Below are 27018 nucleotides of genomic sequence, written 5' to 3' on the forward strand. Positions count from 1 at the left end.
AAAGCAAACAGACCTAAGTGACGGGCCTCCTTAGTGTTGGGCCATCAGCAGACTCAAGGGAGGCAACGATCTCTGGTTCAGTTTGTCTGTGTTTTGCTTCGGGTCTGGAAGGCTGTTTTAACTGCCTGGTTATTGATAGGATGACATACTTCCCCACCACTCCTCCTTGCCTAAGTTGCAAGAAGCATTAGCAAAACAAATTCAGGGCCACTTCTCGCATCATCACCAACGCTTAGCAGATCCTGAAAAGCCCTGTGGTAAGGGGGCGCCTTAGCCAGGCCGGCAGGAATTCCTAACAAAGCAGCTTCTATACCAGCAGGAGAACTTAGAAAATGCAGACTTTACTAAGAACTATTAGGTCTCAAACGTCAAGGTTGGGCTCTCCACCCGAACTTCAGGTTTCCATGAAGGTCTTTCTCTAAACTTTTGCAGCTCAGGTCAGGTGGGCTGCCACCCCTCCAGAGGAATGATACTAGCACCATAAACAGGACTGAAATATGTGGGCAGAACCCAAGTGCAGTGGGAGGGTGGATGGAGCCTCTGCTTGGAATTTCCTTCACTCTCGGGAGCAAAGGAGCACGAGAATCCGACCTGTTTGCAAAGAAGCTGTCAATAGGGAAGCGAAGGCAGATGGAAAAGAAGCCAGTGATTCACCTTCAGCTTTGAACAGGGGCTACCAGCCTAGAACGGCATTGTCCCTAAGCGCTGGAAGCTCCAGTTCTTGGTCATCCCAAAGTGTGGGAAAGGTGGCACATAGGAGTAAGGAGAAGGGTGAGCAGAGGAAAGTGGGAAGATTCCATATTAATTTTGTATTAATTTGTAGTTCAGACTTTTTCTTTAAATCCTTCACACAGATAATTTCCTAAATTATACTCAGTACCATCCAAGGCTCTTAGGTTTTGTTTGCATTGTTTAATTAAGAAAGTGCCCAAAGCAAATCAAAAGGTGAAGAGCTTTCTAAATGTCTATTAAACGTACAGTTTTACTGGCACCATTTTCAGGAGCTGGGCGTAAAAATAAGTTGCCATTGAAAGTACATCCCATCAGAGGTTTCTATAGGTATCCGAAGGTATCATGTAAATAAAAGGCTGAGATTAGTGAATACAAACTCTCTGTAAAACCACCACTGAATGTTCTGAATCCTTGTCCCATAATATTTCCACAGTTTTATCTGTCAAATGGTTTGGGCATGCAATGGGGACACGGTAACCAGCTAATGGTGCTACCACTTTCTAGTGATGTGACACCCCATCTCCAGGATATGACTCAGGCACTCTGAACTTTTTTTTTTTAATGAAAACATGGAAACAAACCCTCAAAACCTTGGGATTATCCCAAGTGTAGTTTGGGAAATTAGTTCCATTACGTACAATGTGAGGACAGTGAACGATCCCTGGCTGCCTCCCAGTGTTCCTGTAAGGATCAGATATAAGTGAAACTCCTGTCATTTGAAAACTGCAAAAAGCACTCACTTGCAAGGTACTGTCACTGTACTGTGGATGCCTCAGAGGTGTATGTATTGCTAATTTGCTGGCAAAGTTCTTTTTTTTTTTTTTTTTGCGGTACGCGGGCCTCTCACTGTTGTGGTCTCTCCCATTGTGGAGCACAGGCTCCGGACGCGCAGGCTCAGCGGCCATGGCTCACGGGCCCAGCCGCTCCGCGGCATGTGGGATCCTCCCGGACCGGGGCACGAACCCGTGTCCCCTGCATCGGCAGGCGGACTCTCAACCACTGCGCCACCAGGGAAGCCCTGCGGGCAAAGTTCTTAACGGAGAAGACTGCATCATATCATTTACTTCCCATGGCACTAATACAGTGGTAGCTACCAAATTTCATGATTGCTTGTTAAACTAATGATTCTTAGAGCCTCAGCTCTAAAAGCACTTTGCCTATTGTGACTAATACATTGTTATACATGACCACTCTGGAAACTTCCACTCTATATGCTCCATGTTATATATTACACCTCCCTCTTAGTGACTGACCCCACCTTCCATCCTTTCCATCAGCCAGGGACTTTCTCTCCCTCCTCCAGCTGAATCCTCAGGTTTAACCTCTCACATTTCCTTTTTCATGCAGGGTGATCCACTCACCACTCAACTACAGAACAGTACCTGTTCCCTGCCCCGAGCGATCCTCTCAGACAGCGAATCCGAGTTGTTTCTTTCTTCTTCCAGCTCCATCTCCAGTTGAGACACCTTGTCCTAAGAAAGAAGTCACAAACACAGCCTATTTAACTTGCACTGACCAAGTTTTTAGGAGCAAGGACTGCGCTGTGGAAGGACAACCCCAAGGGCAAATCAGAGCTGAACACCATGAATTAGAGTTTGGAGGAAAGATGTGTCTTTTTCTCATACTGTGCAAAGTACATCTTTTTAAAACTGGGTTTTATTGCTTTTATAATGTAAAATATAATTGTGCATCTAGAAAGTACATAAAAGGAGAAAACAATATTTACCCCAAACCCTAACAAGCACTGAGGATATTTTAGCATGTTTCCTTCAAGCCTTTTTTTTTTCCTTATGAATCAGTAATTTTACAAATATCTACCTAAGCTTAACAGGTATCTGTTAAAAAACAATGGAAACCAAGATATCGTCCAAGGCACACTCCTCTAAATACTCTAGACTCAGGACAATGTTCTTCCTCTCTCCTGCTCAGGGCTTCCAAGACCCTCCCAGGAACAGAGTCTAGAACAACCTTTTGCATCTGCCTTTTTCTGCTAGGGAACCTCATATACGTAGCGCCATGCACTCCCAAATCCCCATCAGAGTAACATAAAGACAGCCAGCCCATTCTGCTAAACCGAATATTCACAGAAGAGAAATTTCTATCTTCCTCAGCCTTCCTAATTTAACATCACTGAGTATTAAGAGAAAAGTACTTCAAAGTAGCTTTGTGTACCAAAGGGGGGGGAAAAAAAAGAGGCTCTGAACACAAACCACCCCACCTCGAACTGGGAGCCTGTGGGGTTTGTACATGTGTTTCTCCTGCCACCAGCCAACGTGTCATATGTCTGGATTAAGTCAGAGCCATGAGCCAGACACACTAAAAGCAATCAGCAGTACGAGTTTCTATGTGAGCCTGCAGCATCTGTACATAAATATTGTCTCTGCGATTGTCAAAGTTGGCTGACACGCCTCCGTATGCACCAAAAATAAAACAGAACTCGTGAATGACTAAATGTCTGTGAATGCCTTCCCTGCTGTGAGCGAAATCTACAGAGAACCCAGAAAGCTCTCTCCCAGGAGTCCAAAGTCCCCAAAACCAACTCAGAACGGCTGGGTCCTGCACCAAACCTCCTTGTTTGTTCAGTGGTTCCTGACCCCTCCCAGGCCAGTGTCACTCAGAATCACCAAAGAGCCACAAGTACCGCATTTACATACGACAGTCACCTGGGTTTCTGAGTTTACAGACAATCGCCTTTATTGAGAGAGCTCCTGAGTCTGAGAATTCATCTGTTAAGTGTTAGTAAAGGAACAAGCAAGATATGAGTCCCAACAAGACAGTCCTGCCAGCCGCCTCTTAGGGAGGAAGCACCCTCGGGTGTGCCGCACAGGGGCGGGGTCTTGAGAGCTGTTCATTTTATAATTAATGGAGAAATAGCTCTAATACAGCACAGGGGCAAATGAAGCTTAGCTATGCCATGGCTTCTACACCTTGAGTTAGTAAAAGGAAATGTTCTTTTTAGTCAGAATATTCTAGAAGGAGATGTTCTGGCAACCTAACGTGTGCCTAAAAGCACCTCTTCGCAGGGCTCTCTTCTTGCTTATAATCTGTACTGTACAGAACCCAGCAGGAGACTTCAGGGGGTCAGGCCAAGGGTCATTACGCCAAAGGTTCTCACGTCACTGCCTGACGAGGCTTTAGCTTGTGTTTAACCAGATTGTTTGGGTCCTAGAATAATCACTTCCTAGTTACCTGGGTTGACCTTAGCTTGACTTAAAATGACCTCCCCTAATGAGATTAGAACCAGGACATCAGCAAAACACAGGGCAATCTAGCGGTGGGGGGGGGGGGGGGCCATGACGCCCTAACCAGGTAATTCTAAGCCTCTAAAAGGGCCCATCTAATAAAATCTTTAATGGTTGAAACATCACTCCCTGGATATAAACTGCTACTAAGTCCCCTGGAGGTTTTAAAAGTTATTTCTATTGATTTGTGAAGTTGAATCAGGAATTCCACTGATTTTAAATTCCAGCTCTCTCTCCCTGGCCTTGAGCACTGTCTATTTCCATCATTCCTTCCAGCTCTGACGTCTTATGAGTCTACAAACTACTAGCTTCTTCCTCAAATCAAGAAATGACTTTACTGTCTTGCTGTTCAAGAGAAAAAAAGCCAAAGACTGCCCAAAGGTTGAGGCGTGAGCGGAAAGTCTGCTTCCCTCGAGTCCCACACCCGCGCCGCCCACAAACCTCCAACTGCTTGAGGAGTCGGCTTCGGTCATCCTTGAGGTGACTCTTGGCTTCCAGCTCGTACTCCAGGTCCTTAAGCGTCTGCTCCAGAAGCTGCCTTTTCGTGAGCGCTTCCTCCTGAGCTCTCTGGTAGTCCCGTAACTCTTCCTCCAACAGACGCGTCTGGAATGAAGAGGGGCTAGGGTGCTTATCCCGGCAAGTCAGGAGCACAGAGATCTCGTCAACGTGCAGGCTGACCCTGAAGAGGATTGGGCGGCCCCCACACTCCACTGGGGTTCAGAAGCCCGTGAGCAAGCGCCACCTTCGTCTGGGCCTCAGTTTCCTCTTCTGTAAAAAGAAGTCGCTTTTCCAGCTACAGAGAGCAACCCATTGGGTTATAAATTCAATTCAGTAGATACTGGCCAGCGTTAAATACAACAGAAAAAAGTATCAGAGTAGTACAAGCAAATATTGTTGTAGGTCATGGCTGAAGATACCCGAAAGCCCTTGAACTAAGTAAGAGCCTCCCAGAGTGTAATCTATCACCCACCCGTATCAGCCTCCTCTCAACAGAGGTTTAAAGCTGGGGGAAGATAAAAGCTAAAATCATGACCCCAAAGCAACCTGCAGGCACAAAATCTATTAATATAAACATGTAAATTAAGTGAAAACCACTACTCTCCAGAAGAATATGTTATGTTGTCAAATTTTACAGTGTTTTGTTCCTCCACAAGGTGGCACTGAACTAATAGTTTGAAGAAAGTGCAACCGACAGCTTTGATTCGCAAGGGGTTGTCTGTGTTTTCCACTCCTCTGGAATCTCCCCAAGGGAACTAGGCAACTCAGCACACAGAAGGTACTCCTTAAACATCTCTGTGGACTGATTCGGTGAAGCCTGAGGCTGTCTGCTTGGTTCTCAACTTCCTTCCCTCCTGGAGGTGGTATAGGGTAGCAGGTGAAAGCACAGTCATAGGAATTGAATACACCAAGGGTTAATTTCCTTCAGGGAGTATATGATAGCAAGTGGCAAACTTCATGAAAGAGTACCAGCCTTTGGGGGTGATCTTCATGGAAAAGTTGGGGAAGTCTCAAAGATACTCTTTTTGGGGACCCAATAGGTTAGGCTACTTTAGGAAGCCCAGAGGGAAGACTAGGAACTGTGTTCCTCTCCTGGAGGCTGATAGGAACACCTGAAATTTCTATGAAAACAGCAGTCTTAAAGAAGACATCTCCAGATAAAGACCCTAGTCTGGTTTTGGTGGTGACTGAGTGAAAGCACAAAGTGAAAACCATCCCATGGAAAAAGGATGACGAGACATTCTTTGGATACAGAGGTACTCCAGAGCGTGAAAAAAAATCTCTCCAAAAAAAAGTCTTTAAAAAAAAATTCTCTGTGCTTCAGTTTCCTGATTTGCAATATTGGGATAAATATAAAACCTACCTTACAAAGCTGTCGTGAGACTCAAATGAGGTAATACCCCCAAAAGAACATGGGTTATAGAGTCAGAAAGACTGACAGGTAATGGTACAGCTCACCCTTCCTTCCCCAATGCCCAGCACATTCCTACCTTCCGACGCCCAGTAGATCCCTCCTAACATCTATCGAGGGCTCTATCATACCAAGAGTATTCATTAAGGATCTGCACAAGAGAATAGTACAGCATCTGGAATCATGAGTTAGTAAATAACTTCTGAACCTACTAGTGCTACCTTTAAGTAGTTGAAGCTGCTCTTTGCTAAGTGGGATTTAGAAAATAAACTGAACAGTGAACTCTAAGTCTTAATTCTCTAACGATGACCTTCATCAGAACTTTTCTAGCTCTATGCCAAAGGCAGAATAGGTAAAATGCCTATTTCTCTCAAAGCAAAGGAGGCAGTACTACAGCACTTAGGGTGGATGGACCCTTGCAGCATTTTTATTTACTGAGAGCTTTAACTCAGCTCAACCAAAATGTGGTGGAGGGTGGTGAACAGAGTTGAGCTTGAGTTTCTCAAGGATCCCAAGTGACCTTGGCTTATTAATTCATTTTTGTTTTAAACGACTCCATGACTTCACCATCCTGACTTAGGGTGGTGTCTGACTGCAGTTTCCTTCTAGATTGATGCGGTGTCTGTTTCTGCCATGCAAATGGAAACAGTGCCTCACAGGGCTAGACCGCTGAGAAAAATCTAGGAAGTGCTGTCTCTGTTTTCATCATCAGGAATCCTTTTTGGAATTACTGCCCTTTTACAAACAACACTGGTCTCTATCTGGCCTTAACTAATCTCTCTGGATCTCAGTTTCCTTATCTAACTAGAGGGTCTCTAAGGTTCCTTCCTACCCGAAGATTCTAGCAGAGTAATAATTACACAAAAACCAAGGGAAAGCACTTTACAGGGGTCACCGTGACACTGATTTTCTGAAATCAAAACAGGATACCAGGTGTTCGTTTGCATTCTGGCAAGTATCAGAATCCTCCCACCCAATTGCTGTAGAAATGATTCTTCTTCAGGGCCAGAGAACTGTGCTGTCGATAGGCTAGTTTCAGTTCTTACTAGGAGTCCTGTATCCTAAGACCCTAAACCAGAGGGGACCTGTTACCAGGGTCCTTTCAGAAGTATTCTAGAAGCCTGTAATAAATATCCATTGTTCTTTCACACAGTTTCAGCGCTGACTCATGGGCGACCTTCCTTTGATCATCAAAGATAATAAAAGTTTGTTTTCTGAAGAAAAATGTGTTTTCCTGTGGAATCTTAGTGCTCTTGGCACTGCTTATGAAAAAAAAAAGCAAGCTTTAGAATTAAAAAAACAAAAAACTAATATCAGTGTCCAGGATATATAGACCCTCTGTCATATAGTCTCACATGTTACCTCATTTAATGACTAAATCATTATTATTTTGTATACTTTTAAAGAGGGAGAAACAGATGCTCAGAAAATTGGGGTAACTTGCTCAATGTCATGCAGCTGGCAAGAGACAGAGCAGAAATCAGCTTACACTGTACTTGCATTTTACAGCCTTCAGCTTTCCATTAAAATAATCAAAAACATTCCCTTTATTACACCCAGTTCTTCAGAAGTCCAGACTGAAGGAAGCTAACATTTGGGTTACTCTGCCCTATTATTCTTAAATATAAAACCAAGAATATGTTTTAATAATTTCACTACTCATAAATTCCTGAAGATTTCTGTTTGTCCCCATTATTGTTGTTCTGAAACTCTTACCCACCACTCCCACGGCAATGAAAGTCTCTATATGTATAATTTTAAACGAATGGCAAAAAAAAGAAAAATTAGTTATTATAATCCCTGTTCTAAGATTAAATGAAAACAATGATACATATAAATCACTTAGACACAGCTGGACACACTACTGGTGCTCCACCAACGGCAGCTAAGCTTTTTAGGCAGATCTTGGATTAATCACTAAAATGGTCCAACTAAAGCTGTGTCCACGTAACCTCAGAGGCCCTGGGTCCTCTGTGTCTTGGAATGCCATCTGCCCCAAAGTAACCATCCCGAGAAGCAAGCACACACGCTGTCTTAAGGATCTACCCCAAGCCTCTCCTAGAAGAGTTTCAAAGCAGTCTCGAAGGATATTCTGAACACGGGTAAACCGGGAACTGCTCTGGCCAGGCATTACCTCATCCTGCATTTTCACGGCAGTCAGACGGGACTTCTCTGCCTCTAGAGTTTTCTCCTTCAACTGCCTTTGCATTTCTGCAAGTTCCCTGCGATTTTTCTCCTTGTATTCATCCAGCTGGTTCTGGAGCTCCAGCGTTGATGCGCGGGACACCTCAACAATGTCAGCCATCTGGAAGAAGTGACATGGGTGAGAGCCCACCCTGTAATGCTCCATCTGGGGCCAGGGAGCTAGGTGTGCGTCCCAGCTCAACACGTCTCCTCTGCTTTCTTCTGGAGCACCCCACCCCAAAGACTGCAAAGCACCTGGTCGTGATCTGCCCAGGATTAGTCTCCTCTAACTTGGAAGCAGCATGGAGGTGTGAACAAGCACATCCTCTGGAGCTAGATCCACGGTCTTGGGTCACATCCTCGCTCTGCCACTTACCAGCTACATGGCTGGGGCATTACCTACTCTCTCTGGGCCTCTGCAGTGTACTCCTTAAATATACTGAAACCATAATCTTTACCTTGCAGGGCTGTTGTCAAGATTAAAACGATACATAGAGACGGAATTCTAGTTAGATACAAAATAGCTGGTAGCAATCACACTGCTGGGCATATACCCTGAGAAAACCATAATTCAAAAAGAGTCACGTACCACGATGTTCACTGCAGCTCTATTTACACTAGCCAGCAGATGGAAGCAACCTAAGTGTCCATCATCAGATGAATGGATAAAGAAGATGTGGCACATATATACAATGGAATATTACTCAGCCATAAAAAGAAATGAAATTGAGTTATTTGTAGTGAGGCGGATGGACCTAGAGTCTGTCATACAGAGTGAAGTATGTCAGAAAGAGAAAGACAAATACCGTATGCTAACACATATATATGGAATTTAAGGGAAAAAATGTCATGAAGAACCTAGGGGCAGGACAGGAATAAAGACACAGACCTACTAGAGAATGGACTTGAGGATATGGGGAGGGGGAAGGGTAAGCTGGGACGAAGTGAGAGAGAGGCATGGACATATATACACTACCAAACGTAAAACAGATAGCTAGTGGGAAGCAGCCTCATAGCACAGGGAGATCAGCTCAGTGCTCTGTGACCACCTAGAGGGGTGGGATAGGGAGGGTGGGAGGGAGGGAGATGCAAGAGGGAAGAGATATGGGAACATATGTGTATGTATAACTGACTCACTTTGTTATAAAGCAGAAACTGACACGCCATTGTAGAGCAGTTATACTCCAATAAGGATGTAAAACAGAAAAATAGCTGGTAAATGACTGGCACACAGTAGGTGTCAAAACAATGGCAGCTACTCAGGGTGGCTCCATCAGCTCTGTGCCTTTGCCCTTCTGGGTGTTTTAGGGCAGAGGAGCAGCAACTACTGGGCTTCAAAACTGCCTTTCATACTCCTGCACGAGAAAGACACGTGCAAGTACACAGATGACGCACAAAGACAGAGGTTTTGATTCAGGTAACATCTGTGAAGTCTGCAGTGGCGTGCCAGGCTTCTTCGGGCAGCTGTTGAGAGGAGCTGGGCCCAGGATCCAGAGGGCATTTCCTAAACCAGTTCCCCTGTGACTGGGATTATCAACAAGTCCGAAGAGCTGCTTCCCGGGAGCTGCAAATCCCTGACACATGTGTGCTGAGACACACTGCAGGTCTCCTCAGCTCTATCAGGCCCTTACGGGGGGGGGGGGGGGGCTGGGTCACACGCCCTCTCCCTCCTCCTCTCCCTCCCCTCTTCCTACCCCTCACCTCCTTCTGCAGTTTCTCGATGGTCTTGTCAAGGTGCCATCGCTCGTTCTCCATTTCACCCTTCAGTCTCCTTAACTGCTCCTTCTGCTTCGTCTCGTCTTTTAGCTTCTCAGACAACTGCCTCTGCTCCTGGGTGGCCTGACTCAGATTTCTCTGCAGATGGCAGGGAAAGGACAGTGCTATCACCTACCTACCAGGTCAGCCACAGAAACAGGTGGCAGAGGGAGTTTCACAGCCACACCACAAAGCAATCAGACCTGCTACATCAGTGATAACAAAAAGGATCAAAATAAAGCCATCACAGAGACCCAAGGACATTGTCGGCTCTGCAATCCAGGGACCAAGACGCAAAGTTGATTTAACCAGAGACATACGCAGGAATGAAGGGCAGACGAAGGACGCATTACAGAAATACAGAAAACGGCCAAGGCTGCTGCAGGTGGTGATTCAGGATAGTGTCCAAAAACCTGACAGAACTCATGCTTGAAAACTGAGGTAAAGTTATACATTAGACAAACTTAAACCCATGTGGCAATTGACATCCTGTGATAGATAGCACTGCACCTAATGTTCGAGCATTTTCTCTGCTGTGCAGATGATTCTCACAATTAAAATAGCTAAAAATGAATCTGTAAGAAAAAAGAACATTATCCCATGGGCCAAGAGTCCACTTGGGTAGGGGGAGTTATAATCAACAGAATCCATGGGTTGGACTCACACATAGAAGGAAAGGAATTTGGCAATCCACAAGCTGATGAACCTGATGGACAGAAGGTATTAAACGGGAGAGACACTAGTCAGGAAAAGCACAAACGAGTGGTTATTTAGTGAATCAGCACCAAATACTAATACTTCTTAAAAAATGTACCATCTTGGGTGCGATGTTTCCCCTGGGTTCCTCTGAGGCTCTCATCTCACAACATTATACAGACTGATGTCCTTTACGTAAAAATCATGCAACTCTAAAAAGAAAATCCTAAAATATCTTTGGAAGATTATAGTGGCTTCTTTAAACAGCTGAGTGTTAAGGCCTTTGGCATAAGGATATCATGAAGGGGCACAGCTCAGAATGGGGGAGCATGACCCAAACAGGAGCTAGATCATAAGAAAAATGTTATCAGGCACTGAGGGCTGAATGTGGGTTAGTACAAGTACTGCTTAGGACCTACTCAGTCTTGTGTCCCTGCAGAGGCTGTATAAGGACAATGGTTGTATTTGTACAGTGCTTAACAGTTTACAAGCTGCTGTCACGTGCAGCAACTCAGGCGTTTTGAAAACACTCACAAAGCACTTCAGGCACTCCTGATTTGCAAAGCTTTGGAACAGCTCTGCTGGCCAGCCACATGGCCTGGGGCCAAAAAGCCACCTGTGGAGGGCTGCGCTCAAAGAAACAGCCAGCAGAGCCGGGCTGCTGAAGTTGATTGCTGCAGGGAACCAATGTCAACAAAAGCAGCTGGGGAAAGAGGGTGGTTAAAGAAAGGTAATCGGGAGTTCAGTGGGGGGCAATTAGCAGGAGTGAGTCTCACCATGGTCCAGCCGGACACACACCAGAGGGAGGGTCAACCCCTGGGACTTGTGTCTGTGGTTGATTTAGTGGTGTTGGGGGCAAAAAGCAGCACACAGGGTAAGGTAAGCAAGGTATGGTTGGTTCCTTCATGTGGGAGAAAGCTCTCAGGAACATGTATCTCAAAATGTCAATTCTTGAACAAAAACAAATACAGAAGGACATCAACACCTTCCCATAGAACCGCCAGGATCCAGCTCAACCCCTGCCCCTGCAGATCCCCCAGCCTCTCTTTTTCTTCCTTCTGGATCCCAATCCCAGGGGCCCCAGCCCAGCAGACAAGCCAGCCTCGGCTCCATTCAACCTCCACGTGGTGAGTGCACTTCTGTTTCACCCTTGGCTCGGGGAGGGCTCCCCTACCACCCCTCCACACTGGCTCTGCTCTCCTGTGTCACTGGAGACACCCCAGACTCCTCCACTCTGAGCCTGGGGCCTGGCCAACACCCCCTGTCCCAACATACACATTTGCCTAGAATAGTAATTTTGCTAAATTATTTTTAAAACATTTCTTGCATGCTTGCCTCTACTGCAGGGTAGTAAGATCTGTAAAGGCAAGAAATAGATTTTCTATCTCAGTATGCCTCACAGTCCAGATTCACTCTTAGGCATATGATAAAAACTCAGTGGTTGAGAATTAACACCTATCCCCAAAAGTGATCTAAAGATTTCTTATACCAGAATCACCGGGCAAGGGTGGTGGACTGCTTACATAAAATGCAAAATCTAGCCTGTTCTAATGGAATCACAATTTTTCTTAGAGTGGAGCCCACACATTTGCATCTGAAAGTTCCTCAGATAATTCTAACATACTCTAAAGTTTAGAAATGCTATTTAAATAATGCTCTGCCTCTTCAGTGATTCAAGAAATATGTTCCAATATGTCCACGCTGAGAAAGTATGTCCCAAATTCACAGGAAAAGCAGCCAACTTGGCAACTTTGCATTTAGGAGTTAGGTGTGAAATGCTCTATAGCTACAGTGACCGTATTTCCAAGACCAGCCAGACAAGGCCATTGACTAACACTGGGACAAAAATCTGAGGAAAATGTATCAGGTCGGAAAGTCCAAAACACAAGGTTGGTGGACGTATAGTGAGTGCCCTTGAGCTTGGGGACCATTATCTCAGTGGATGCAAAGCCTTTCACTATATGGTTGAGCAAGGTCCCGGTATTAACGATAACCAAGTGGCAGGTGAGCCAAAGTGCTGAAAGGAATGAGAGGTTTGATCAGAAGGAAGTCAGTCTCCTCAGAGCCCGTGCCACACAAGCATGGGGGCTTTCTTCTTCTCTCGCCTCAATACACAGGGTGGGAGGTGCAGGCATACAGAGGAATATATCATTATCCCTCCCTGAAGGAAAGAACTATGGCTTCCCCATCTGCAGAAGCCAGTTCTCAAGGGAATCAGAGATGTCTTTGCCATGAATGCAGTTCAAGTAGATCTACACAGCGGCGCACAATCCTCAACCAAGTGGTAGGGCTGAAGCAAACCAAGAACGGCATCCCCTTTAAGAACCTCTGTCTCTGTCTGAGTCATAATAAATCAGACCTAAGTTCACATGGTCTTCAGCCACTATGTAAAGAAATACATTTATCATCCACGAAGATGCAACAGATTGCTAAAGGCACAAAGATTTTGAAATGTAAAATGCTTATGTGAGGGGGAAAAAAACCCGGCTACTCTCTCCTCTTACTCTAAGGGTTAAGCTCCCTTCGGTTGCCAGCTTTGGGAGAAGCATGCAGAAAAAGTTATCGAACTAAAGGAATGACCGCCTGGTTCCCAAACTGAGAAAAAGCAAAGTATTTTTGAGTGATGGTGCACTTTTCACAGCACGACTTTTTTTGTTTTTTGTTTGAAGATTTTTTTTTGATGTGAACCATTTTTAAAGTCTTTATTGAATGTGTTGCAACACTGCTTCTGTTCTATGTTTTGGTTTTTTGACTGCAAGGCATGTGGGATCTTAGCTCCCCGAACGGGGATCAAACCCACACTCCCTGCATTGGAAGGCGAAGTCTTAACCACTGGACCGCCAGGGAAGTCCCTCATAGCACTGCTTTTGAGACCAGATAATTGAGATAATGATGGTGAGACTGTTGGAGCCTCTTAAAATTCTTGCTGGATTATGTTGCCAGTGGCTAGCACAGCCACGCACTGCACGAAGCACCCTCCCCATCTCAGCACCGCTGGGAAAACAGGCCTGAACAAAAAGTAACAGGTCAGGGATAATTTCCAAGGCAAGGATGGTGAGCCAGAGATGGGGGGTGGGTGGCGATTACATTAAGATCTTTAGACCTTGAGGCCATCATCTGTTGTCTCCGCTGAATTAGCTTTGAGTTGCAGATTCACAGCTGCTGAACCACTTCCTTCTGTGTGAAACTTTCTGGTTTGACCAAAAGATGATAAAGACAGAGCTTGTAATAGCTGCACCCAGTGCCTGGTGTGGACGTGACACAAAGGCGCACGCTTTTGCCCCTGAAGAGTACAAATGTTTTTCCTCTCTTTCTGTGCCCAACTAGCTCAGAGATTTAAACCCTGCACTTTGGCTGCTGCGCTGTAGCCATCACAAGCCTTAAACAGCAGCACAGTGAAACTGCCATCCACACAAAATCAACCAAACAAGAGTTAATAACAAAGACCTAGATTTAAAGAAAAAGAAAAAGAAATGCAAAGCAAGGACAGTCAGACACCAAAATGAGGAAAAGACAGGGCTTTACTGCATGCAAAAACAAGGTCTCTGTCCAAAGCAAGAGAGAAGGTGCAGATTCGGGGGTGAGAGCTCCTGAGTCGCGGCTGACCTGAGTGAACCCTAGTGCAAGCAGGTTCCCCTCCTCTAGCCCCAAGGAGTTGAAGCTGTATATGAAAGGAAAGCTGCAATTAGGCATTTTTAACTATGAATCCTGAGCTATCTCCTGACACTTTGCACGTGCCCCTCCCCGACCTATCCTTACAGACAAGCAAGTCCTAAGGGAAAACTTGAACAGCCTCCTCTACCTGCTCAGAAGCACCGGGTTTACTTTTACCTCCTCGTAAGCTCGCCTGAGGGATGCTTGATGCTGCTGGTTCTTTAAAACCCCAGAGCAGGTAGAAGGAGGGACACACCTGGATCACGCTGAGGTCACTGTGCAAAGTCTATTTAGAACCTCCGTGCAGACTTTTTTTTTTTTAAAGAATGTACTTCAGGCTTTATAACCTTCAAATGGGAAAACCTAATTTTCCAGGAACCTGCCTATTTTGAATAGAGATAGCTATCTAGTTTCAAGGAAATGACTTTCTCCTGCTCTTTTTAATAGCCATCTTGGAGGACTGCACTCTGAGGAGTCTATTGGCCCAGAGGAGAAAGGAAATTGGCTTCTGCCGCAGAGCTGACGCTACACTGCCTTGGGGACCAATTCTGGCGGCCTTCCTCACACAATTCATGTTTTATCTTTGGAAAGCTGTCAGGCTCTTTAATGTCTAGAGCAGGATCTCTCAACCTTGGCACTACTGACATTTGGGTAACTCACTGCTGTGGGGACTCTCCTGTGCACTGTAGCAGGTTTAGCAGCATCCCTGGCCTCCACCCGCTAGACGCCAGTGGGAGCTCCCCAGTTGTGACAACCAACCACCTCTAGACATGGCCAAATGTCCCCCAGTTAAGAACCACTGGTCTAGATAGATAGTCTGAAGTCCAGGACGGTTATTATTATGAAAGGAGCTGCCTGGAAGGACAGGACCAGTGGCGATCTGTACATGTCCCTCCGAGTTTGCTTCTCGAACTTCCTCTGTGGGGGATTAAAGACAACAGCCCTCGGAGTTTACCTGAGCATCTTCCAGCTCACTCTCCAGGGCCCTTCTGGCTGACGCTGCTTCTTTTTCTTCTTTTCTTGCATGCACGAGGGCCTCCTCTAATTGCCGAGTTTCTCCCTACAAGGAAACACGGGGTCAGTGTACACTCAGATGTGTGCTATGCCTAGGAAGCTGACTTGGTGGCATGAAAGGCATGCAGGGGGCATCCACAGACACAGCCAGCAGAGGCTGCAGTCACAGTGCACCTGTCAAGGGCCCACGACAGGACACAACAGCCGTACAGATGTGTGTGCCTGTCTGCAGCTCCATACTTAACCAGAGGTGAACATCCCCATCAATCACCTGAGATGATTTTTGGGAAAATACAAATATCCACCCTTAGCACTGGAGCTTCAGAAACAACAGGTGTTGAATGGACTCAAGCACACAGTTTTAGAAAAGCTTTTCAGGTGATACTGATGGATGACCATCTGGGGAAGCTCTGTGAGAATACACCTCCCCTTTACATTTCTCCTGTCCCTTTTTATCGTCAGCTGCCATCTCTCACAGCCGTCAGTACGTGTCTCTTGCTAACAGCCTCCCACTTCTAGAGATCTGGTAAACCAGGTAATTGGTTTGTTAAGACTTGCGTGACTTCAGAAACCGTCAACCAACTGTTAAAAAAAGAATAAACAGTCACGAGTGAGAATGGGTCCAACGGTAGTGTCCAGATGGCCTTTTTGGGTGTCCGGAGGCCTCTGCTCAGTGTCAAGAGGTTGAGCACATCTGATGTCTGGGCAAACGGGGACTCCCGTGCCTGTACCTGTGCCTCCCACCGTGACTCCGTCAGCCCCGTTCTAGAAGCCCATCCCCCATTAGTGCCATGCAGAGAGGAACAGAAGCGATGGGTTACAGAGAGGAGATGATCATGCTTGCCCTGACCTTTCCTACTCCATTATGATAATAAATCCCTTTCTGCTTCTCCAGTCGCTGTGTTTTTCGTCACATAGGAAAGAAGGATCCGGCACTGCCAAGCCTGGGCTCGGGGTCCAGCGAGCCTCACCTGGTACTTCTTGAGCATTTCCTTCGCTTTGGCCTCGTCACCTTGCACGTCAGCAACCTGCCTCTGAAGCCGAGCGACAGTGCGCTCCAGCTCATGGATGCTTTCCCGCAGCTTCTCGTTCTCTTCCTGCAGAGCCTTGGCGCGCATCTCAGGCCCGACCTGGGTTTGCTCTGCGGTGCTGCTCCGACTGGCCAGGACCTCGATGTTCTGTTAAAGACACAGAACAGGTGAGCATGGGAACCAGGGCCAAGGCGCAGCTCCCAACTTCGTGGATGGCTGGCATTTATTAAAACCCACTACGTGCCGGGCATCGTGCTAAGGCAGGGATCAGCGCACGACAGCCTGTTACTAAAAATAAAGTGTTACTGGAACACCGCCACGCCCATTCGGGGGCACCCCGTCCACAGCCACTTTTGTGCTACAAAAGCTGTGTCAGGACTTGTGGCCAAAGCCTAAAACATTTGCTATCTGGCTCTTTACAGAAAAGTTGTGCCGACCCTTGCCTGTGTCAAGTCCTTGACATGAAATTTCAACCTTTTAACAACTCTAGGAGGTGGATACTATCCTTATCACCATTTTAAAGACAAAGAAACTGGCGCTTGGGTAGACTGAAGAACTCGTCCAAGTTCAGGTAGGAGAAAATGCATTCGGGCAGATCGAATCCAGAACCTGTTCTTATAACCACTGATGAGTTCGCTTTCCTGACCCCTCACCACGTGCAGGGTCTCTTAGTAGAAGCTCTTGATGAAGGGCAATTTCTGCTTACAGGGTTTTTTTTTTAATGTCTAACACAAAATGGAAATTAAAATTTGCTTAAATTACGGTACAGTTCACGGTGCGAGCTCTAGGTACTACCATCTGAAAATGAGCATGTGCGGCACACAATCCGTAAGAGAAAGGAATGGGAACAATTACAGGATGATTATTGTTAACTCCAGATGTCACGTAGGCGTTTTATTTTTGACTCGGCATATTAGAAGTGATGGTAAGTGGCCTTGTCCAGAATTCCACCTCTCCCAGCAGACCTCTCATCTTCTATTTCTCCACTATGACAAAGATGTCAAAACCAGTAAACCCAGCACTCACAAAACAGTGCTGCAGATGCCTTCAAGGAAAGGAAGGCCCAGGGAAGGCAAGATCTGGCTTCGAAGGCTACGACACAGCCCACTTGGGAGAGCTATCTGCCGAAATCACTTGCTTGCATGGTCTTTCAGAAAGATCTTTAAATCTTGTAATAGTACAGGAAGCTGTGTTATCCTGAACTTAACCAATCTGAGAGTTTCAGAAACCAGAGCATCTTTTCACAACCCAAATGTTCCATTTAATTCTATCCATCTGGGAAAGCTCATCAGAGTCAAGCTACTGAGTCAGAACAAGGCTGGCGGGCATTGCTAGGAGAACACTATGGTGCCCAACAGCTGGGATTTCTCTAATATTGTTTGGACATATCATCTTCTACCGAAACCAGCAAGATGACTGAGGAGATATAAAGTGTGGTTGAAAACCTGAGGAGGGATCTCAAGAATCCAGTAACTGGTCGGACGAGGGAAAGCAAGAGAAAAGTCCAGATTGTCCGTTCCTGCCCTAACTTTCCCATTAAGAGATAAGAGACTACAAAGCTACGGTTATCAAGTGATACTCAAATAAGGATACACACGTAGTTAAATGGCATAGAACTGGGCATCTAAAAATAAACCCAATATTTACAGTCAATTAATTCTCAACAAGGGAGCCAAGATAATTCAAGGGGGAAAGGAACAGTCTTCAACAATGGTGCTGGGACTACTGGATATCCAAATGCAAAAGAATGAAATTAGAGCCTTTCTTTGTACCACACACAAAAATTAACTCAAAATGGATCATAGACCTAAATGTAAGATCTACAACTATAGATCTCTTCTAAAAGAAAACACTGGAGCAAATATCGTGAGCTTGAGTTATGCAAGCCTTCTTAGATACAATACCAAAAGCATAAGTGACAAAAGAAAAAATAGATAAATTAGACTTCATCAAAATCAAGAACTTCTGTGCTCCTGATACCAACAAGGTGAAAAGACAACCCAAAGAATGAGAGAAAATATTTACAAATCATATATCTCATAAAGGACCCATATCTAGAATATATAAAGAATTCTTCAACTCAATAATAAAAAGATAACCCAGTTTTTTTTAATGGGCAAAGGATCTGAATAGACATCTTTCAAGGAAGATACACAAAAGTCCAACAAGCACATGAGAAGATGCTCAACATCATTAGTTATTAGGGAAATGCAAATCAAAACCATAACAAGCCGCTTCACACCCACCAGGACGGCTATAATCAAAAAGACAGATAATAGTGTTGGGGAGGATGTAGAGAAATCAGAACCCTCACACACCGCTGGTGAGAATGCAAAATGGTGCAGCCACTTTGGAAAACATTTTGAACGTTCCTCAAAAGTTTAAACAGAGTTATCATAAGACCCAGGAATTCCACTCCTAAGTATGTATCTAAGAGAAATGAAAACATATGGCCACACAAAAACTTGTGCAAAAACTCCACAGCAGTATTATTCAAGGTAGCCAAAAAGTGGAAACAACCCAAATGCTCATCAACTGGTGAACGGGTAAACAAAACGTGGTCTGTCCATACAATGGACTATTATTTGGCCCTAAAAAGGAATGAAGTACTGATACATGCTACAACATGGATGAAGCTTGAAAACATTATGCTAAGTGATAGAAGTCATTCATTAAAGGCCACATATTGACATTTATATAAAATGTCTACAATAGGCAAATATATAGAGATGGAAAATAGATTCGTGGTTGCGTAGGGCTGAGGGGAATGAGAAGTTGGGAGATGACAGCTAAAGGGTTCAGGGTTTGGCATTAAAATATACACACTACTATATACAAAACAGATAACCAACGAGGACCTACTGTATAGCACAGGGAACTATACCCAATCTCTCTTAACAACCTATAATGGAAAAGAATCTGGAAAAGAATATAACAGAATCACTTTGCTGTATACCTGAAACTAACACAACATTGTAAATCAACTATTTCAACAAAAATTTTTTAAAAGTCATGATGTGATACATAAAAAGTTAAATAGTATGAAGAGTATGATCCTGTTTTATAAATAAACATTGATATATATATAATTATATACATAATTTGTAAAAAAAAAAAAAAAAACTACAGGGTTTCTTTTTGAGGTGATGAAAATGTTCTAAAATTAACTGTAGCGATGGTTGAAGAACTCTGTGAACATACTAAAAACCATTGGTTTTGCACTTTAAATAGTTGAATTGTATGTTAAGTATCTCATACAGCTGATTTTTAAAAGAGGAACAAAGGAAACCCAGAGGCTGAGTCGGACGCAGGGGATGGAGGAGCTGAGGTCCACCGAGGTACTGGTGAGAACAAGAGACTAAAGACATTTGCCTAAATCTTCTGGTAAAGCGAAGAACACTTCCACGTGCAGTCAGTGATCTTTCATTCACCCAGACATCTCAGGAAGAGCAAGGATACTGAAAACCAGATCTGGTTTAAGCTGGATGTGGGCCTACCTGGCACCCTGACATGCTAGATAAAGGACGCTGTGCTGTGTTTTGATGTTTAGAACTTGGTATTTTCTCTGTTTGCAAGTTGCAGGGCACATTCTGAGTCCATCTGTCTTAGGAGGATGGATCACGCAGGTTATCACTCAGCTGCCAGTGGCAGGGTCTGCTCCAATCCCAGCTCGCAATTTCACAGGCTGAGTGTGCCTCTATGGGAGCTCGTATGTGTTGAGACACTTAGTCCTGTTTTGACTATTTGTAAAACGATAATACGTTTTGCTCTATGTCTTCATAGTGTGGTAAACCACATTATGTTTACAAATAAATTTAACTTAAGCCTCCATCGGCAAACCTTTCCAGAGCGGCTCTCCTGTTCCCGTCACCACCACATCCCACGTCCCCAGTCTACTATGTCAGGTAAAGCCCATAGGATAACCTTGCTCTTCCTGAAACCGTACCTAATTCACTTGCAGCAGTGCTGGAACCTAAAAGAATAAAAATCACATCCCTTTGTTCAAGGCAAGTTCTTCTCCGTGACTTGCCAGCAAAGAAAATTGGTCTTGCGGGACTCCAAAACTCTTCCAGCTCTGAACTTTGAACTATGCACCACCTTTTCCAAATGCTTAAGTTTGTATCTCATGACTGTGGCAAAAGCAGGAGAACTCTAGGAGGACCAGAGCTGGTAAAGATCTACTCTGACAGGTCACTGGGGACAAACACCGCTGCCCTCACTTAATTAATTGCTGGTACTTCATTTCTGTGATGTTTTGATCTTAAGTGCTGTACGTCACAGCAAGACTAGGGAGGATGTTCCATCATAAATAAAAACCAAAGGGCACACAGTTTCTAACGATTCATTTAGCCAGATCATACCCCCTATGTAATATCTATTTGTAAAAAAGATCACATGGATGTGTCTTTTAATATCTTACCTATTATTCATTCATACAATCAGTCAGAAATAGTTAACAAAGATCAATTCCAAATTCCACTCCAAAAGGTCGGAAACACTACCCTAGGTCATCACCACAAAGGCAAAAGTAGCAGATGTGCTACATTCTCTTGTTTTTCAAGATTGGACCATCCCTTAAAATTGCCCTGAGATCATTTCTTCACCTGTATTTACTTGGTTACACAGGAAACCGGTAACACTGGCTGGCTGTGAAGAAGGGAATTGGGGCTATGGAAAGAAGCAGAGAGAGGTATTCCATTGCAAACCCTCTTGTGAGGATTTAAATGGTGAACTATGAAATTCAAGAAGTATTAAAAATGTTTAAATAAATATACATTTTTGTTGAAAAGACTGACTACCAAGGGCCACAGGCACTTGGAAGACAACCATCTCCCCTACCCAGTTCTCACCTCCTCCGGGCTCCAGAAACCCTTCCCCAGCATATTCACGGATACCTCTGGGCCATGAAAGATAGCAGAGCGGGAGCCGGGGAGCAGCTGTACAAACAGAGCAGAGCACCAACTCTCCCACGCTGGTTTACATAGTTAAGACATTCCTTTTCACCACATATAGCTGGGAGGGTGGAAAAGGCCCAGATGGCCTGGGACTTGCACTTACATGAGTGCTTCTCCAAATTTTCCACCCAAGCAACCTTAAAGGCAGAGAAGTCCAATGCGGGGTGGTTAGAGACACGCAAGTGACCTCAAAGAACTGCTTCCAAGGCTTGGGTTTCTCCATCAAAAATGCATGTACGCTTTGCAGTTGACACTTATAACTTTCGTTCCACCCCATGTCTCTTTTTATATCCAGATACTGTCCTTGGTGTTCCAGGAAGATGGGCCATTTCTACCCCGTAGCTTTGGCAAGCACTCTCCTCCCCACACACCCAGCACATGTACACATTATCTCAGCCTGGACAAAAGACATAAATCACCTCAAGAATGGAATTCTCAGTTTTAATTCTAAAAATGTGCATCTAGGAGTGTAGAGGAAGGAGTAGAGGATGCTGCAGTTAATCCACCAGATTAGACTCAGATCCAGGCTGTGCCTCTTTCCGGGCCCTTTCACTGGGCCTGGCCTCATAGAGCCTTGGTTTGCTCATTTGTAAAAGAGGGGAGAAGTTACCTACCCACCCCATTGTAAATATCTAGTTAAATGAGGCCATGACTCTCGTGGCTGATATTGCTATTAATGACCAAGCCAAGGAAACCCAGGCGTAGTTCTCACAAGGTCAGGACTTTGCCCGACTTACCTACTACGGTTCTAAATCCTCAAACCTGGCTTTAGACTATAAGTTGCTCATTTTTACCAGCTCAATATCAAGCCTAGATTTCTCAAAGGAGAGAAACAAGATCTTTAACAGTCTTTCCAGGGCAACTGTTCTGTCCAAATTACATGACCCCTTATTTTAAGGGCAAGTCACGTTTCTTGGTTGGCTAATTCATTAAAAATTCAGCCTCATTTCCCAATCAAGGATGGTCTGGCAAACTGATGGCAACTAAGAAAATTCTTCCAAAACAGACAAACAGCATGTTTCAACGTGCTGAATTGCTAAATTTCCACTACTTCTGAAATAGTTGACTTTTAACCATATGCTCCAATTACTGATATAAAAGGGGGGTTGGAGGAGGAATACATAATTGTTATCACAAAAGAAAAAGCAAAACCCCAGTCTTTGCCTGGTACCACCATTCACTGCAAATAATGACTTGCTTACAAGCTGGCACGTTTTCATTCGTTAACGTCCACACTTAGAAATGTTCACACTGTCGCCTGGGGCCAGGGGAAACTTTTATCCATGATAAGCACAAAACTCCCCAACAGCGCCACAAATGGCCACGTCTAGGTTGTTTTTCCTCACCCAAAGGTACTGATGCACTTCCCCTGAGCACAGAGCACACACCTCGGACAGGCTCACTCCTGACGGATGAAAAGTAACCGCACAGGACGAGGCCCTCCTGGCTTGTCCTAATGCAGACCCAACACATAAGACATCAGGCTTTACTAATTAACAGGGCCTCTTTCCACAGCCAGTTTTTGTTTCTTTTCTGTCTCGCTTTTTTGCTGAGTGAGGGAAAACAGCTGAGGCGTGGAGGCCAGGAGGCCAGAGAATGGAATGCTGGCTCGTTGGTTCCATGTCACCAGCTACTCCCACCCTCCAGCGAGTGAGGCTGCAGGAGCTCAGCTGATGGGTGCCCGAAGGGTCCCCGACGCCAGGTCATCTGCTGGGAGGTCACCACCTTTCCACAGCATGGCTGCGGACATCACTTTCTTGCCCACAGTGAGGACCGGGGTCACAGATGATGAGTCCCTTTCTCACTCTGAATGTGTGGAGAACCAGGTCCCCTGTATTACGGTTTCAGCTTACCCCTTACTTGAGCAACAGTAAACTATGGAGGAAAAGAAATAGCATCTATTTTAGTCATAAACTGCTCTTTCCCTAGTTAACTAAGAATTTCACTGGCATGAGGCCTCTGAGCCAGGACTTCTTACATTTTAATGAGCACAGGATTCACCTGGGGATCTCTTAAATGCTCATTCTGACTCAGGAAGAACAAAGGCCGGGGCTCTGTATTTCTAACAAGCTCCCAGCTGGTGCCAGTGACGCCGGTCTGTGGGTCCCACTGTGAGGACTGAGGTCCAGACTGAGGAGAGGCTGCTCCGACCTCAGGGCCCTCCCGCAGACATTCATTCACAGCTCAGGTCCCCACTCTCCAAGTCCCTTATGCTTCTTGACATGACTCCAGTGCCTGGGATGGGGTGTCAGGCAGCTTGGGTGCCGCTGCAGGCTGTGCAGTCAGCTCACACTATGACCTATGCAAACCTGTGACCCCTCTGAACTCAATTCACATCCTTAAAGAAAGCATAATAGGTATTACTTGCTCTAAATGGGTCAGAAACCACCACCACCCCAAGAGAGATATGAGAGTTTCAAAAAGCTGAGATGCCTGCAATAATGTAAAGTAATGGGTTTCTCCTTCCTGTTTTTTGACCGCCTACTTACCATTTTTTGGTGAAAGTGGGGTTGAGCCATTGAAAAACATCATTTTAAAATCCCTACTCTAAGAGCTACATCAGAGTTTCCAAAAATTCTCTCACTGTATTTCCCAAATGCCAACACCATTTTTCCCCAACATATCTGTAGTTCAGAACTGAACTGGTCATGCAGTTGTCTCACTGATAAGCTGTTTGTTTGTGGCAACGGAGTAGTGTGTGAGGAAGATGGGAATAGATGTGGCAAAGGGAATAGTAAAGAAGGAGAGTCCACTCATTACCAAAACCCTAAATATTTTCGAGGAAGAGTTGATTCCAAAGCCAGAATAGTGGATGTATTCAATTTCCTTTTGTTAGAAGATGTGGATTCTGGACTAGACTACTCTGCTAATAAGTTACTATGTGACGACTTCAAGCAAGTCACTTAACTTCCAACTGTCCTCAGTCTCCTCCTCTGTAACATGGAATGGTCAGTCTAGCTAATTTCAATGTCCCTGCCAGCTCCGAAGTCTGGGATGTCTGGGATTGAGAATGAACTTGAAGAAACTGGGCAGTATTAGGCAACCATTAAACTAAGAATTCCAGAGGTTTTATACCTCTATAACATCATACTTAAATTTCATTTTCAAATGCAGTCAGCTAAACTCAGATGGTTTTTTACCAGTGTCCCTGCCATGGTATCTAGAGCGGAGGACCACATCTAAAGACCAACTTCCTGCCACGGAGCAGGGCTTTACTAGTTCGTTCTCTCTCCACAGTCACCAACTTGCCAGAACTCACCGAGTTGGAAAGTTATCATGCTTTATAAAGATTTTGTTTACATCCTGTTTTTTCCATTGCCCTGGTGGTGATTTTCCGGCTTACAAAACCACCTAAAAGATACTCCCTTTTAATCATATTCAATTATCCAGTTTTTCCTATAGTAACTTGGTGATTATATATAGGCTAAAAATATCATTGGTTTCTTCACAATGTCCTTGTGAAGTAAGTCAAAACATTTCCCTTTAAATGGTTAAGAAACCAGCAAAGATTTACTCTCAGAGTGGCCTGTAATTCACACATAGGTTCAAGATAAAAACTGTGCTAATAAAATGCCTCACGCTTGCTCACAGAATCCATTTGACAAAGGTTATCATTTAAGCCACACAACAAACCTATAGAGATACCCAACATGGGAATAAAAATACCCTCCACACAAATGGGTCAAGCCATTTCCCCAAGAGGCAACACGCTCAGTAATAGTTCAGGCCTTAACATACGGTGATTCCAGTGACGAAACACCTACGATAGGCAGAGCCACAGAGAAAGGAAGTAGACTCGTGGTTGCCAGGGGAATGGGAAAGGGGGGAGTTTGGCTGTAAGGGGCTTTGTTTGGGGGTGATGGACATGTTTTGGACTTGGATAGTGGTGGTGGTTGCCCAACCTTGAGAATATATAAACACCAGTGAATTGTACACTTTATAAAATGGTGGAAACAGTGAATTTTACATTCTGCGACTATTATCTCTAAAAACAAAACAAAACAAAACAAGCATTCAGGCCTTGGACTTGGCCGACCTGAACTGGCCTTGCTTGTTTGCCTCTACGGCTTGGTTTTCCCCATTGTTCTAATAATGAATGGAGACGTTATGCTGAGCACGTAGCAATGTTTCAGGCACACCATAAGATGACGACAATGGATGACAGCTACATATAAGGTCGTGTAGCCCAAAGTCACAAACCAGGACTTGCAACCAGCTCTCCAACTCCTGTCTCTGATCTCTGCTACTTGCTACCAGCTTCTTCTGAGTGAGGCAGCAACTTCAGGGGAGACTTCCCACAGTCAGCCAGAGAAGGGAAAAGGAAGCTGCACACTTGCCAGCTAGAGGCTTCAGCTATGTCCATACACTCACCCAGATTTAAACGGCGGGGGGGGGGGGGGGGCATACACACTCTTGTACCATGAAAACAGCATTTCAAGAGCTGCTCTGAAACAGAGGCCTGGGTTACAGACTTTTACTTATGCTTCTGCCTTTACTTATTTTTTACTCCATTCCTTAAAAATCCTTACAAAAATTTCCCCAGTGTCCCTGGGTCTCATCTCAGTGTCCAGGAGATTAAAAAAGCCTCACATCACAGCTGTGAGATGCCATTTCCCTCACCATGAGGGCCCATAGTCTATGCTAATCTTGTGACCAGCATGTAAAAGTTTTGTTTATAGAACCCGAAATCCCCCCCACGGTGCAGTCAGCCCTTCAAGGAGCCGCCGGCTGGCAGAAAGGACACCACCCGGACAATGTCATGAGTCCAGAGCTCTGCGTCACCAGAAAAATACTGGGGGGAGGGGGCAGGAAAAAAGCAGGGGTCGGACACAGAACAAACAACTTCACAAACCGTTAAAATCAGCTTGCTGTCGGCACACACACGTCCAACAGGTTGAGCAGGATTTCTGAAGACAGAAGATAAACAAGCAGGTTCTCCACAGCACTGCCTACTGGGGAGCTGTGGGGATGCCTCCAAGATAAACCAAGGCTCAACCTGGAAGCCAACAGGCCTTAAGTGAGTCCACACGTCTCTGCTGTTTCCTTCTCAGAAATCTTATTTGCAAAGGCTGATCCTTCAACTTTCCCATTTTATCGCTACCATATTTCCATAAATGCTGAAACGATCAACACTAAGTGGCAGAAATCATTCCATTTAAAAAATTTAAAGAGGAATTCTCAGACCAAGAACTCTTAATCTCATGACCATTTCCACTAGCGCCCCTTTGCACCCCCAAATGAGACCAATTTCCATATAGAAAACTGTCAACTTTTCCCTTCATCCCCCTGCCTCCATGGCTGCAGGAACAATGATAACAGGGGCTGGAGAAAGAAAATCTGGACTGACCTCATGTTTGGGATGGAAGAGGCTGGACCAATACCCTCACCAAGCTTTTAAGGCTGGTTCCCACCATCTCCAGGGTTAAGACATACGACAAGGGTGACCTTTATTTATTTCCTCCTTCAAAGATGTAGGCTGTTCCCTGGGACAGAGTTGAGCAGACTGGTCTCTTGCAAAAGCCCATGAACGGTCTCCAGCCCCCTCCTTGCAGGCCAGTCTGCTGGGGTCAGCAGCTAGCTCTAACTGCCAGGCAAAGGGAACAGAGCCAGAAATAGTAATGTCCTAATCCAGGGATGGTCACCCGCACACTCTGAGGTCATGTCCAAGTCACAATTTCTCAGAATCACTGTTTGGTTTTTTAAAAACAGGGGTGGTAGGGCTTCCCTGGTGGTGCAGTGGTTGAGGGTCCGCCTGCCGATGCAGGGGACGCGGGTTCGTGCCCCGGTCCGGGAAGATCCCACGTGCCGCGGTGCGGCTGGGCCCGTGAGCCATGGCAGCTAAGCCT

General features: G+C 45.1%; 1 protein-coding gene across 1 annotated transcript in view; it reads right to left on the reverse strand.

Annotated features, from left to right (window-relative positions):
* CGNL1 (cingulin like 1) overlaps positions 1–27018 on the reverse strand; it is a 156552-nt gene that overhangs the window by 17536 nt on the left and 111998 nt on the right. The window contains exons 9-14 of the mRNA XM_030878805.3: positions 16158–16364; positions 15128–15232; positions 9769–9921; positions 8018–8188; positions 4416–4577; positions 2115–2204 (exon numbers count right to left, since the gene is read on the reverse strand). Coding sequence (XP_030734665.2) covers positions 2115–2204; positions 4416–4577; positions 8018–8188; positions 9769–9921; positions 15128–15232; positions 16158–16364 — 888 coding nt within the window. The remainder of the gene's footprint in view (positions 1–2114; positions 2205–4415; positions 4578–8017; positions 8189–9768; positions 9922–15127; positions 15233–16157; positions 16365–27018) is intronic.

Source organism: Globicephala melas, chromosome 2, assembly GCF_963455315.2.
Source record: "Globicephala melas chromosome 2, mGloMel1.2, whole genome shotgun sequence".
Classification (NCBI taxonomy): Eukaryota; Metazoa; Chordata; class Mammalia; order Artiodactyla; family Delphinidae; genus Globicephala; species Globicephala melas.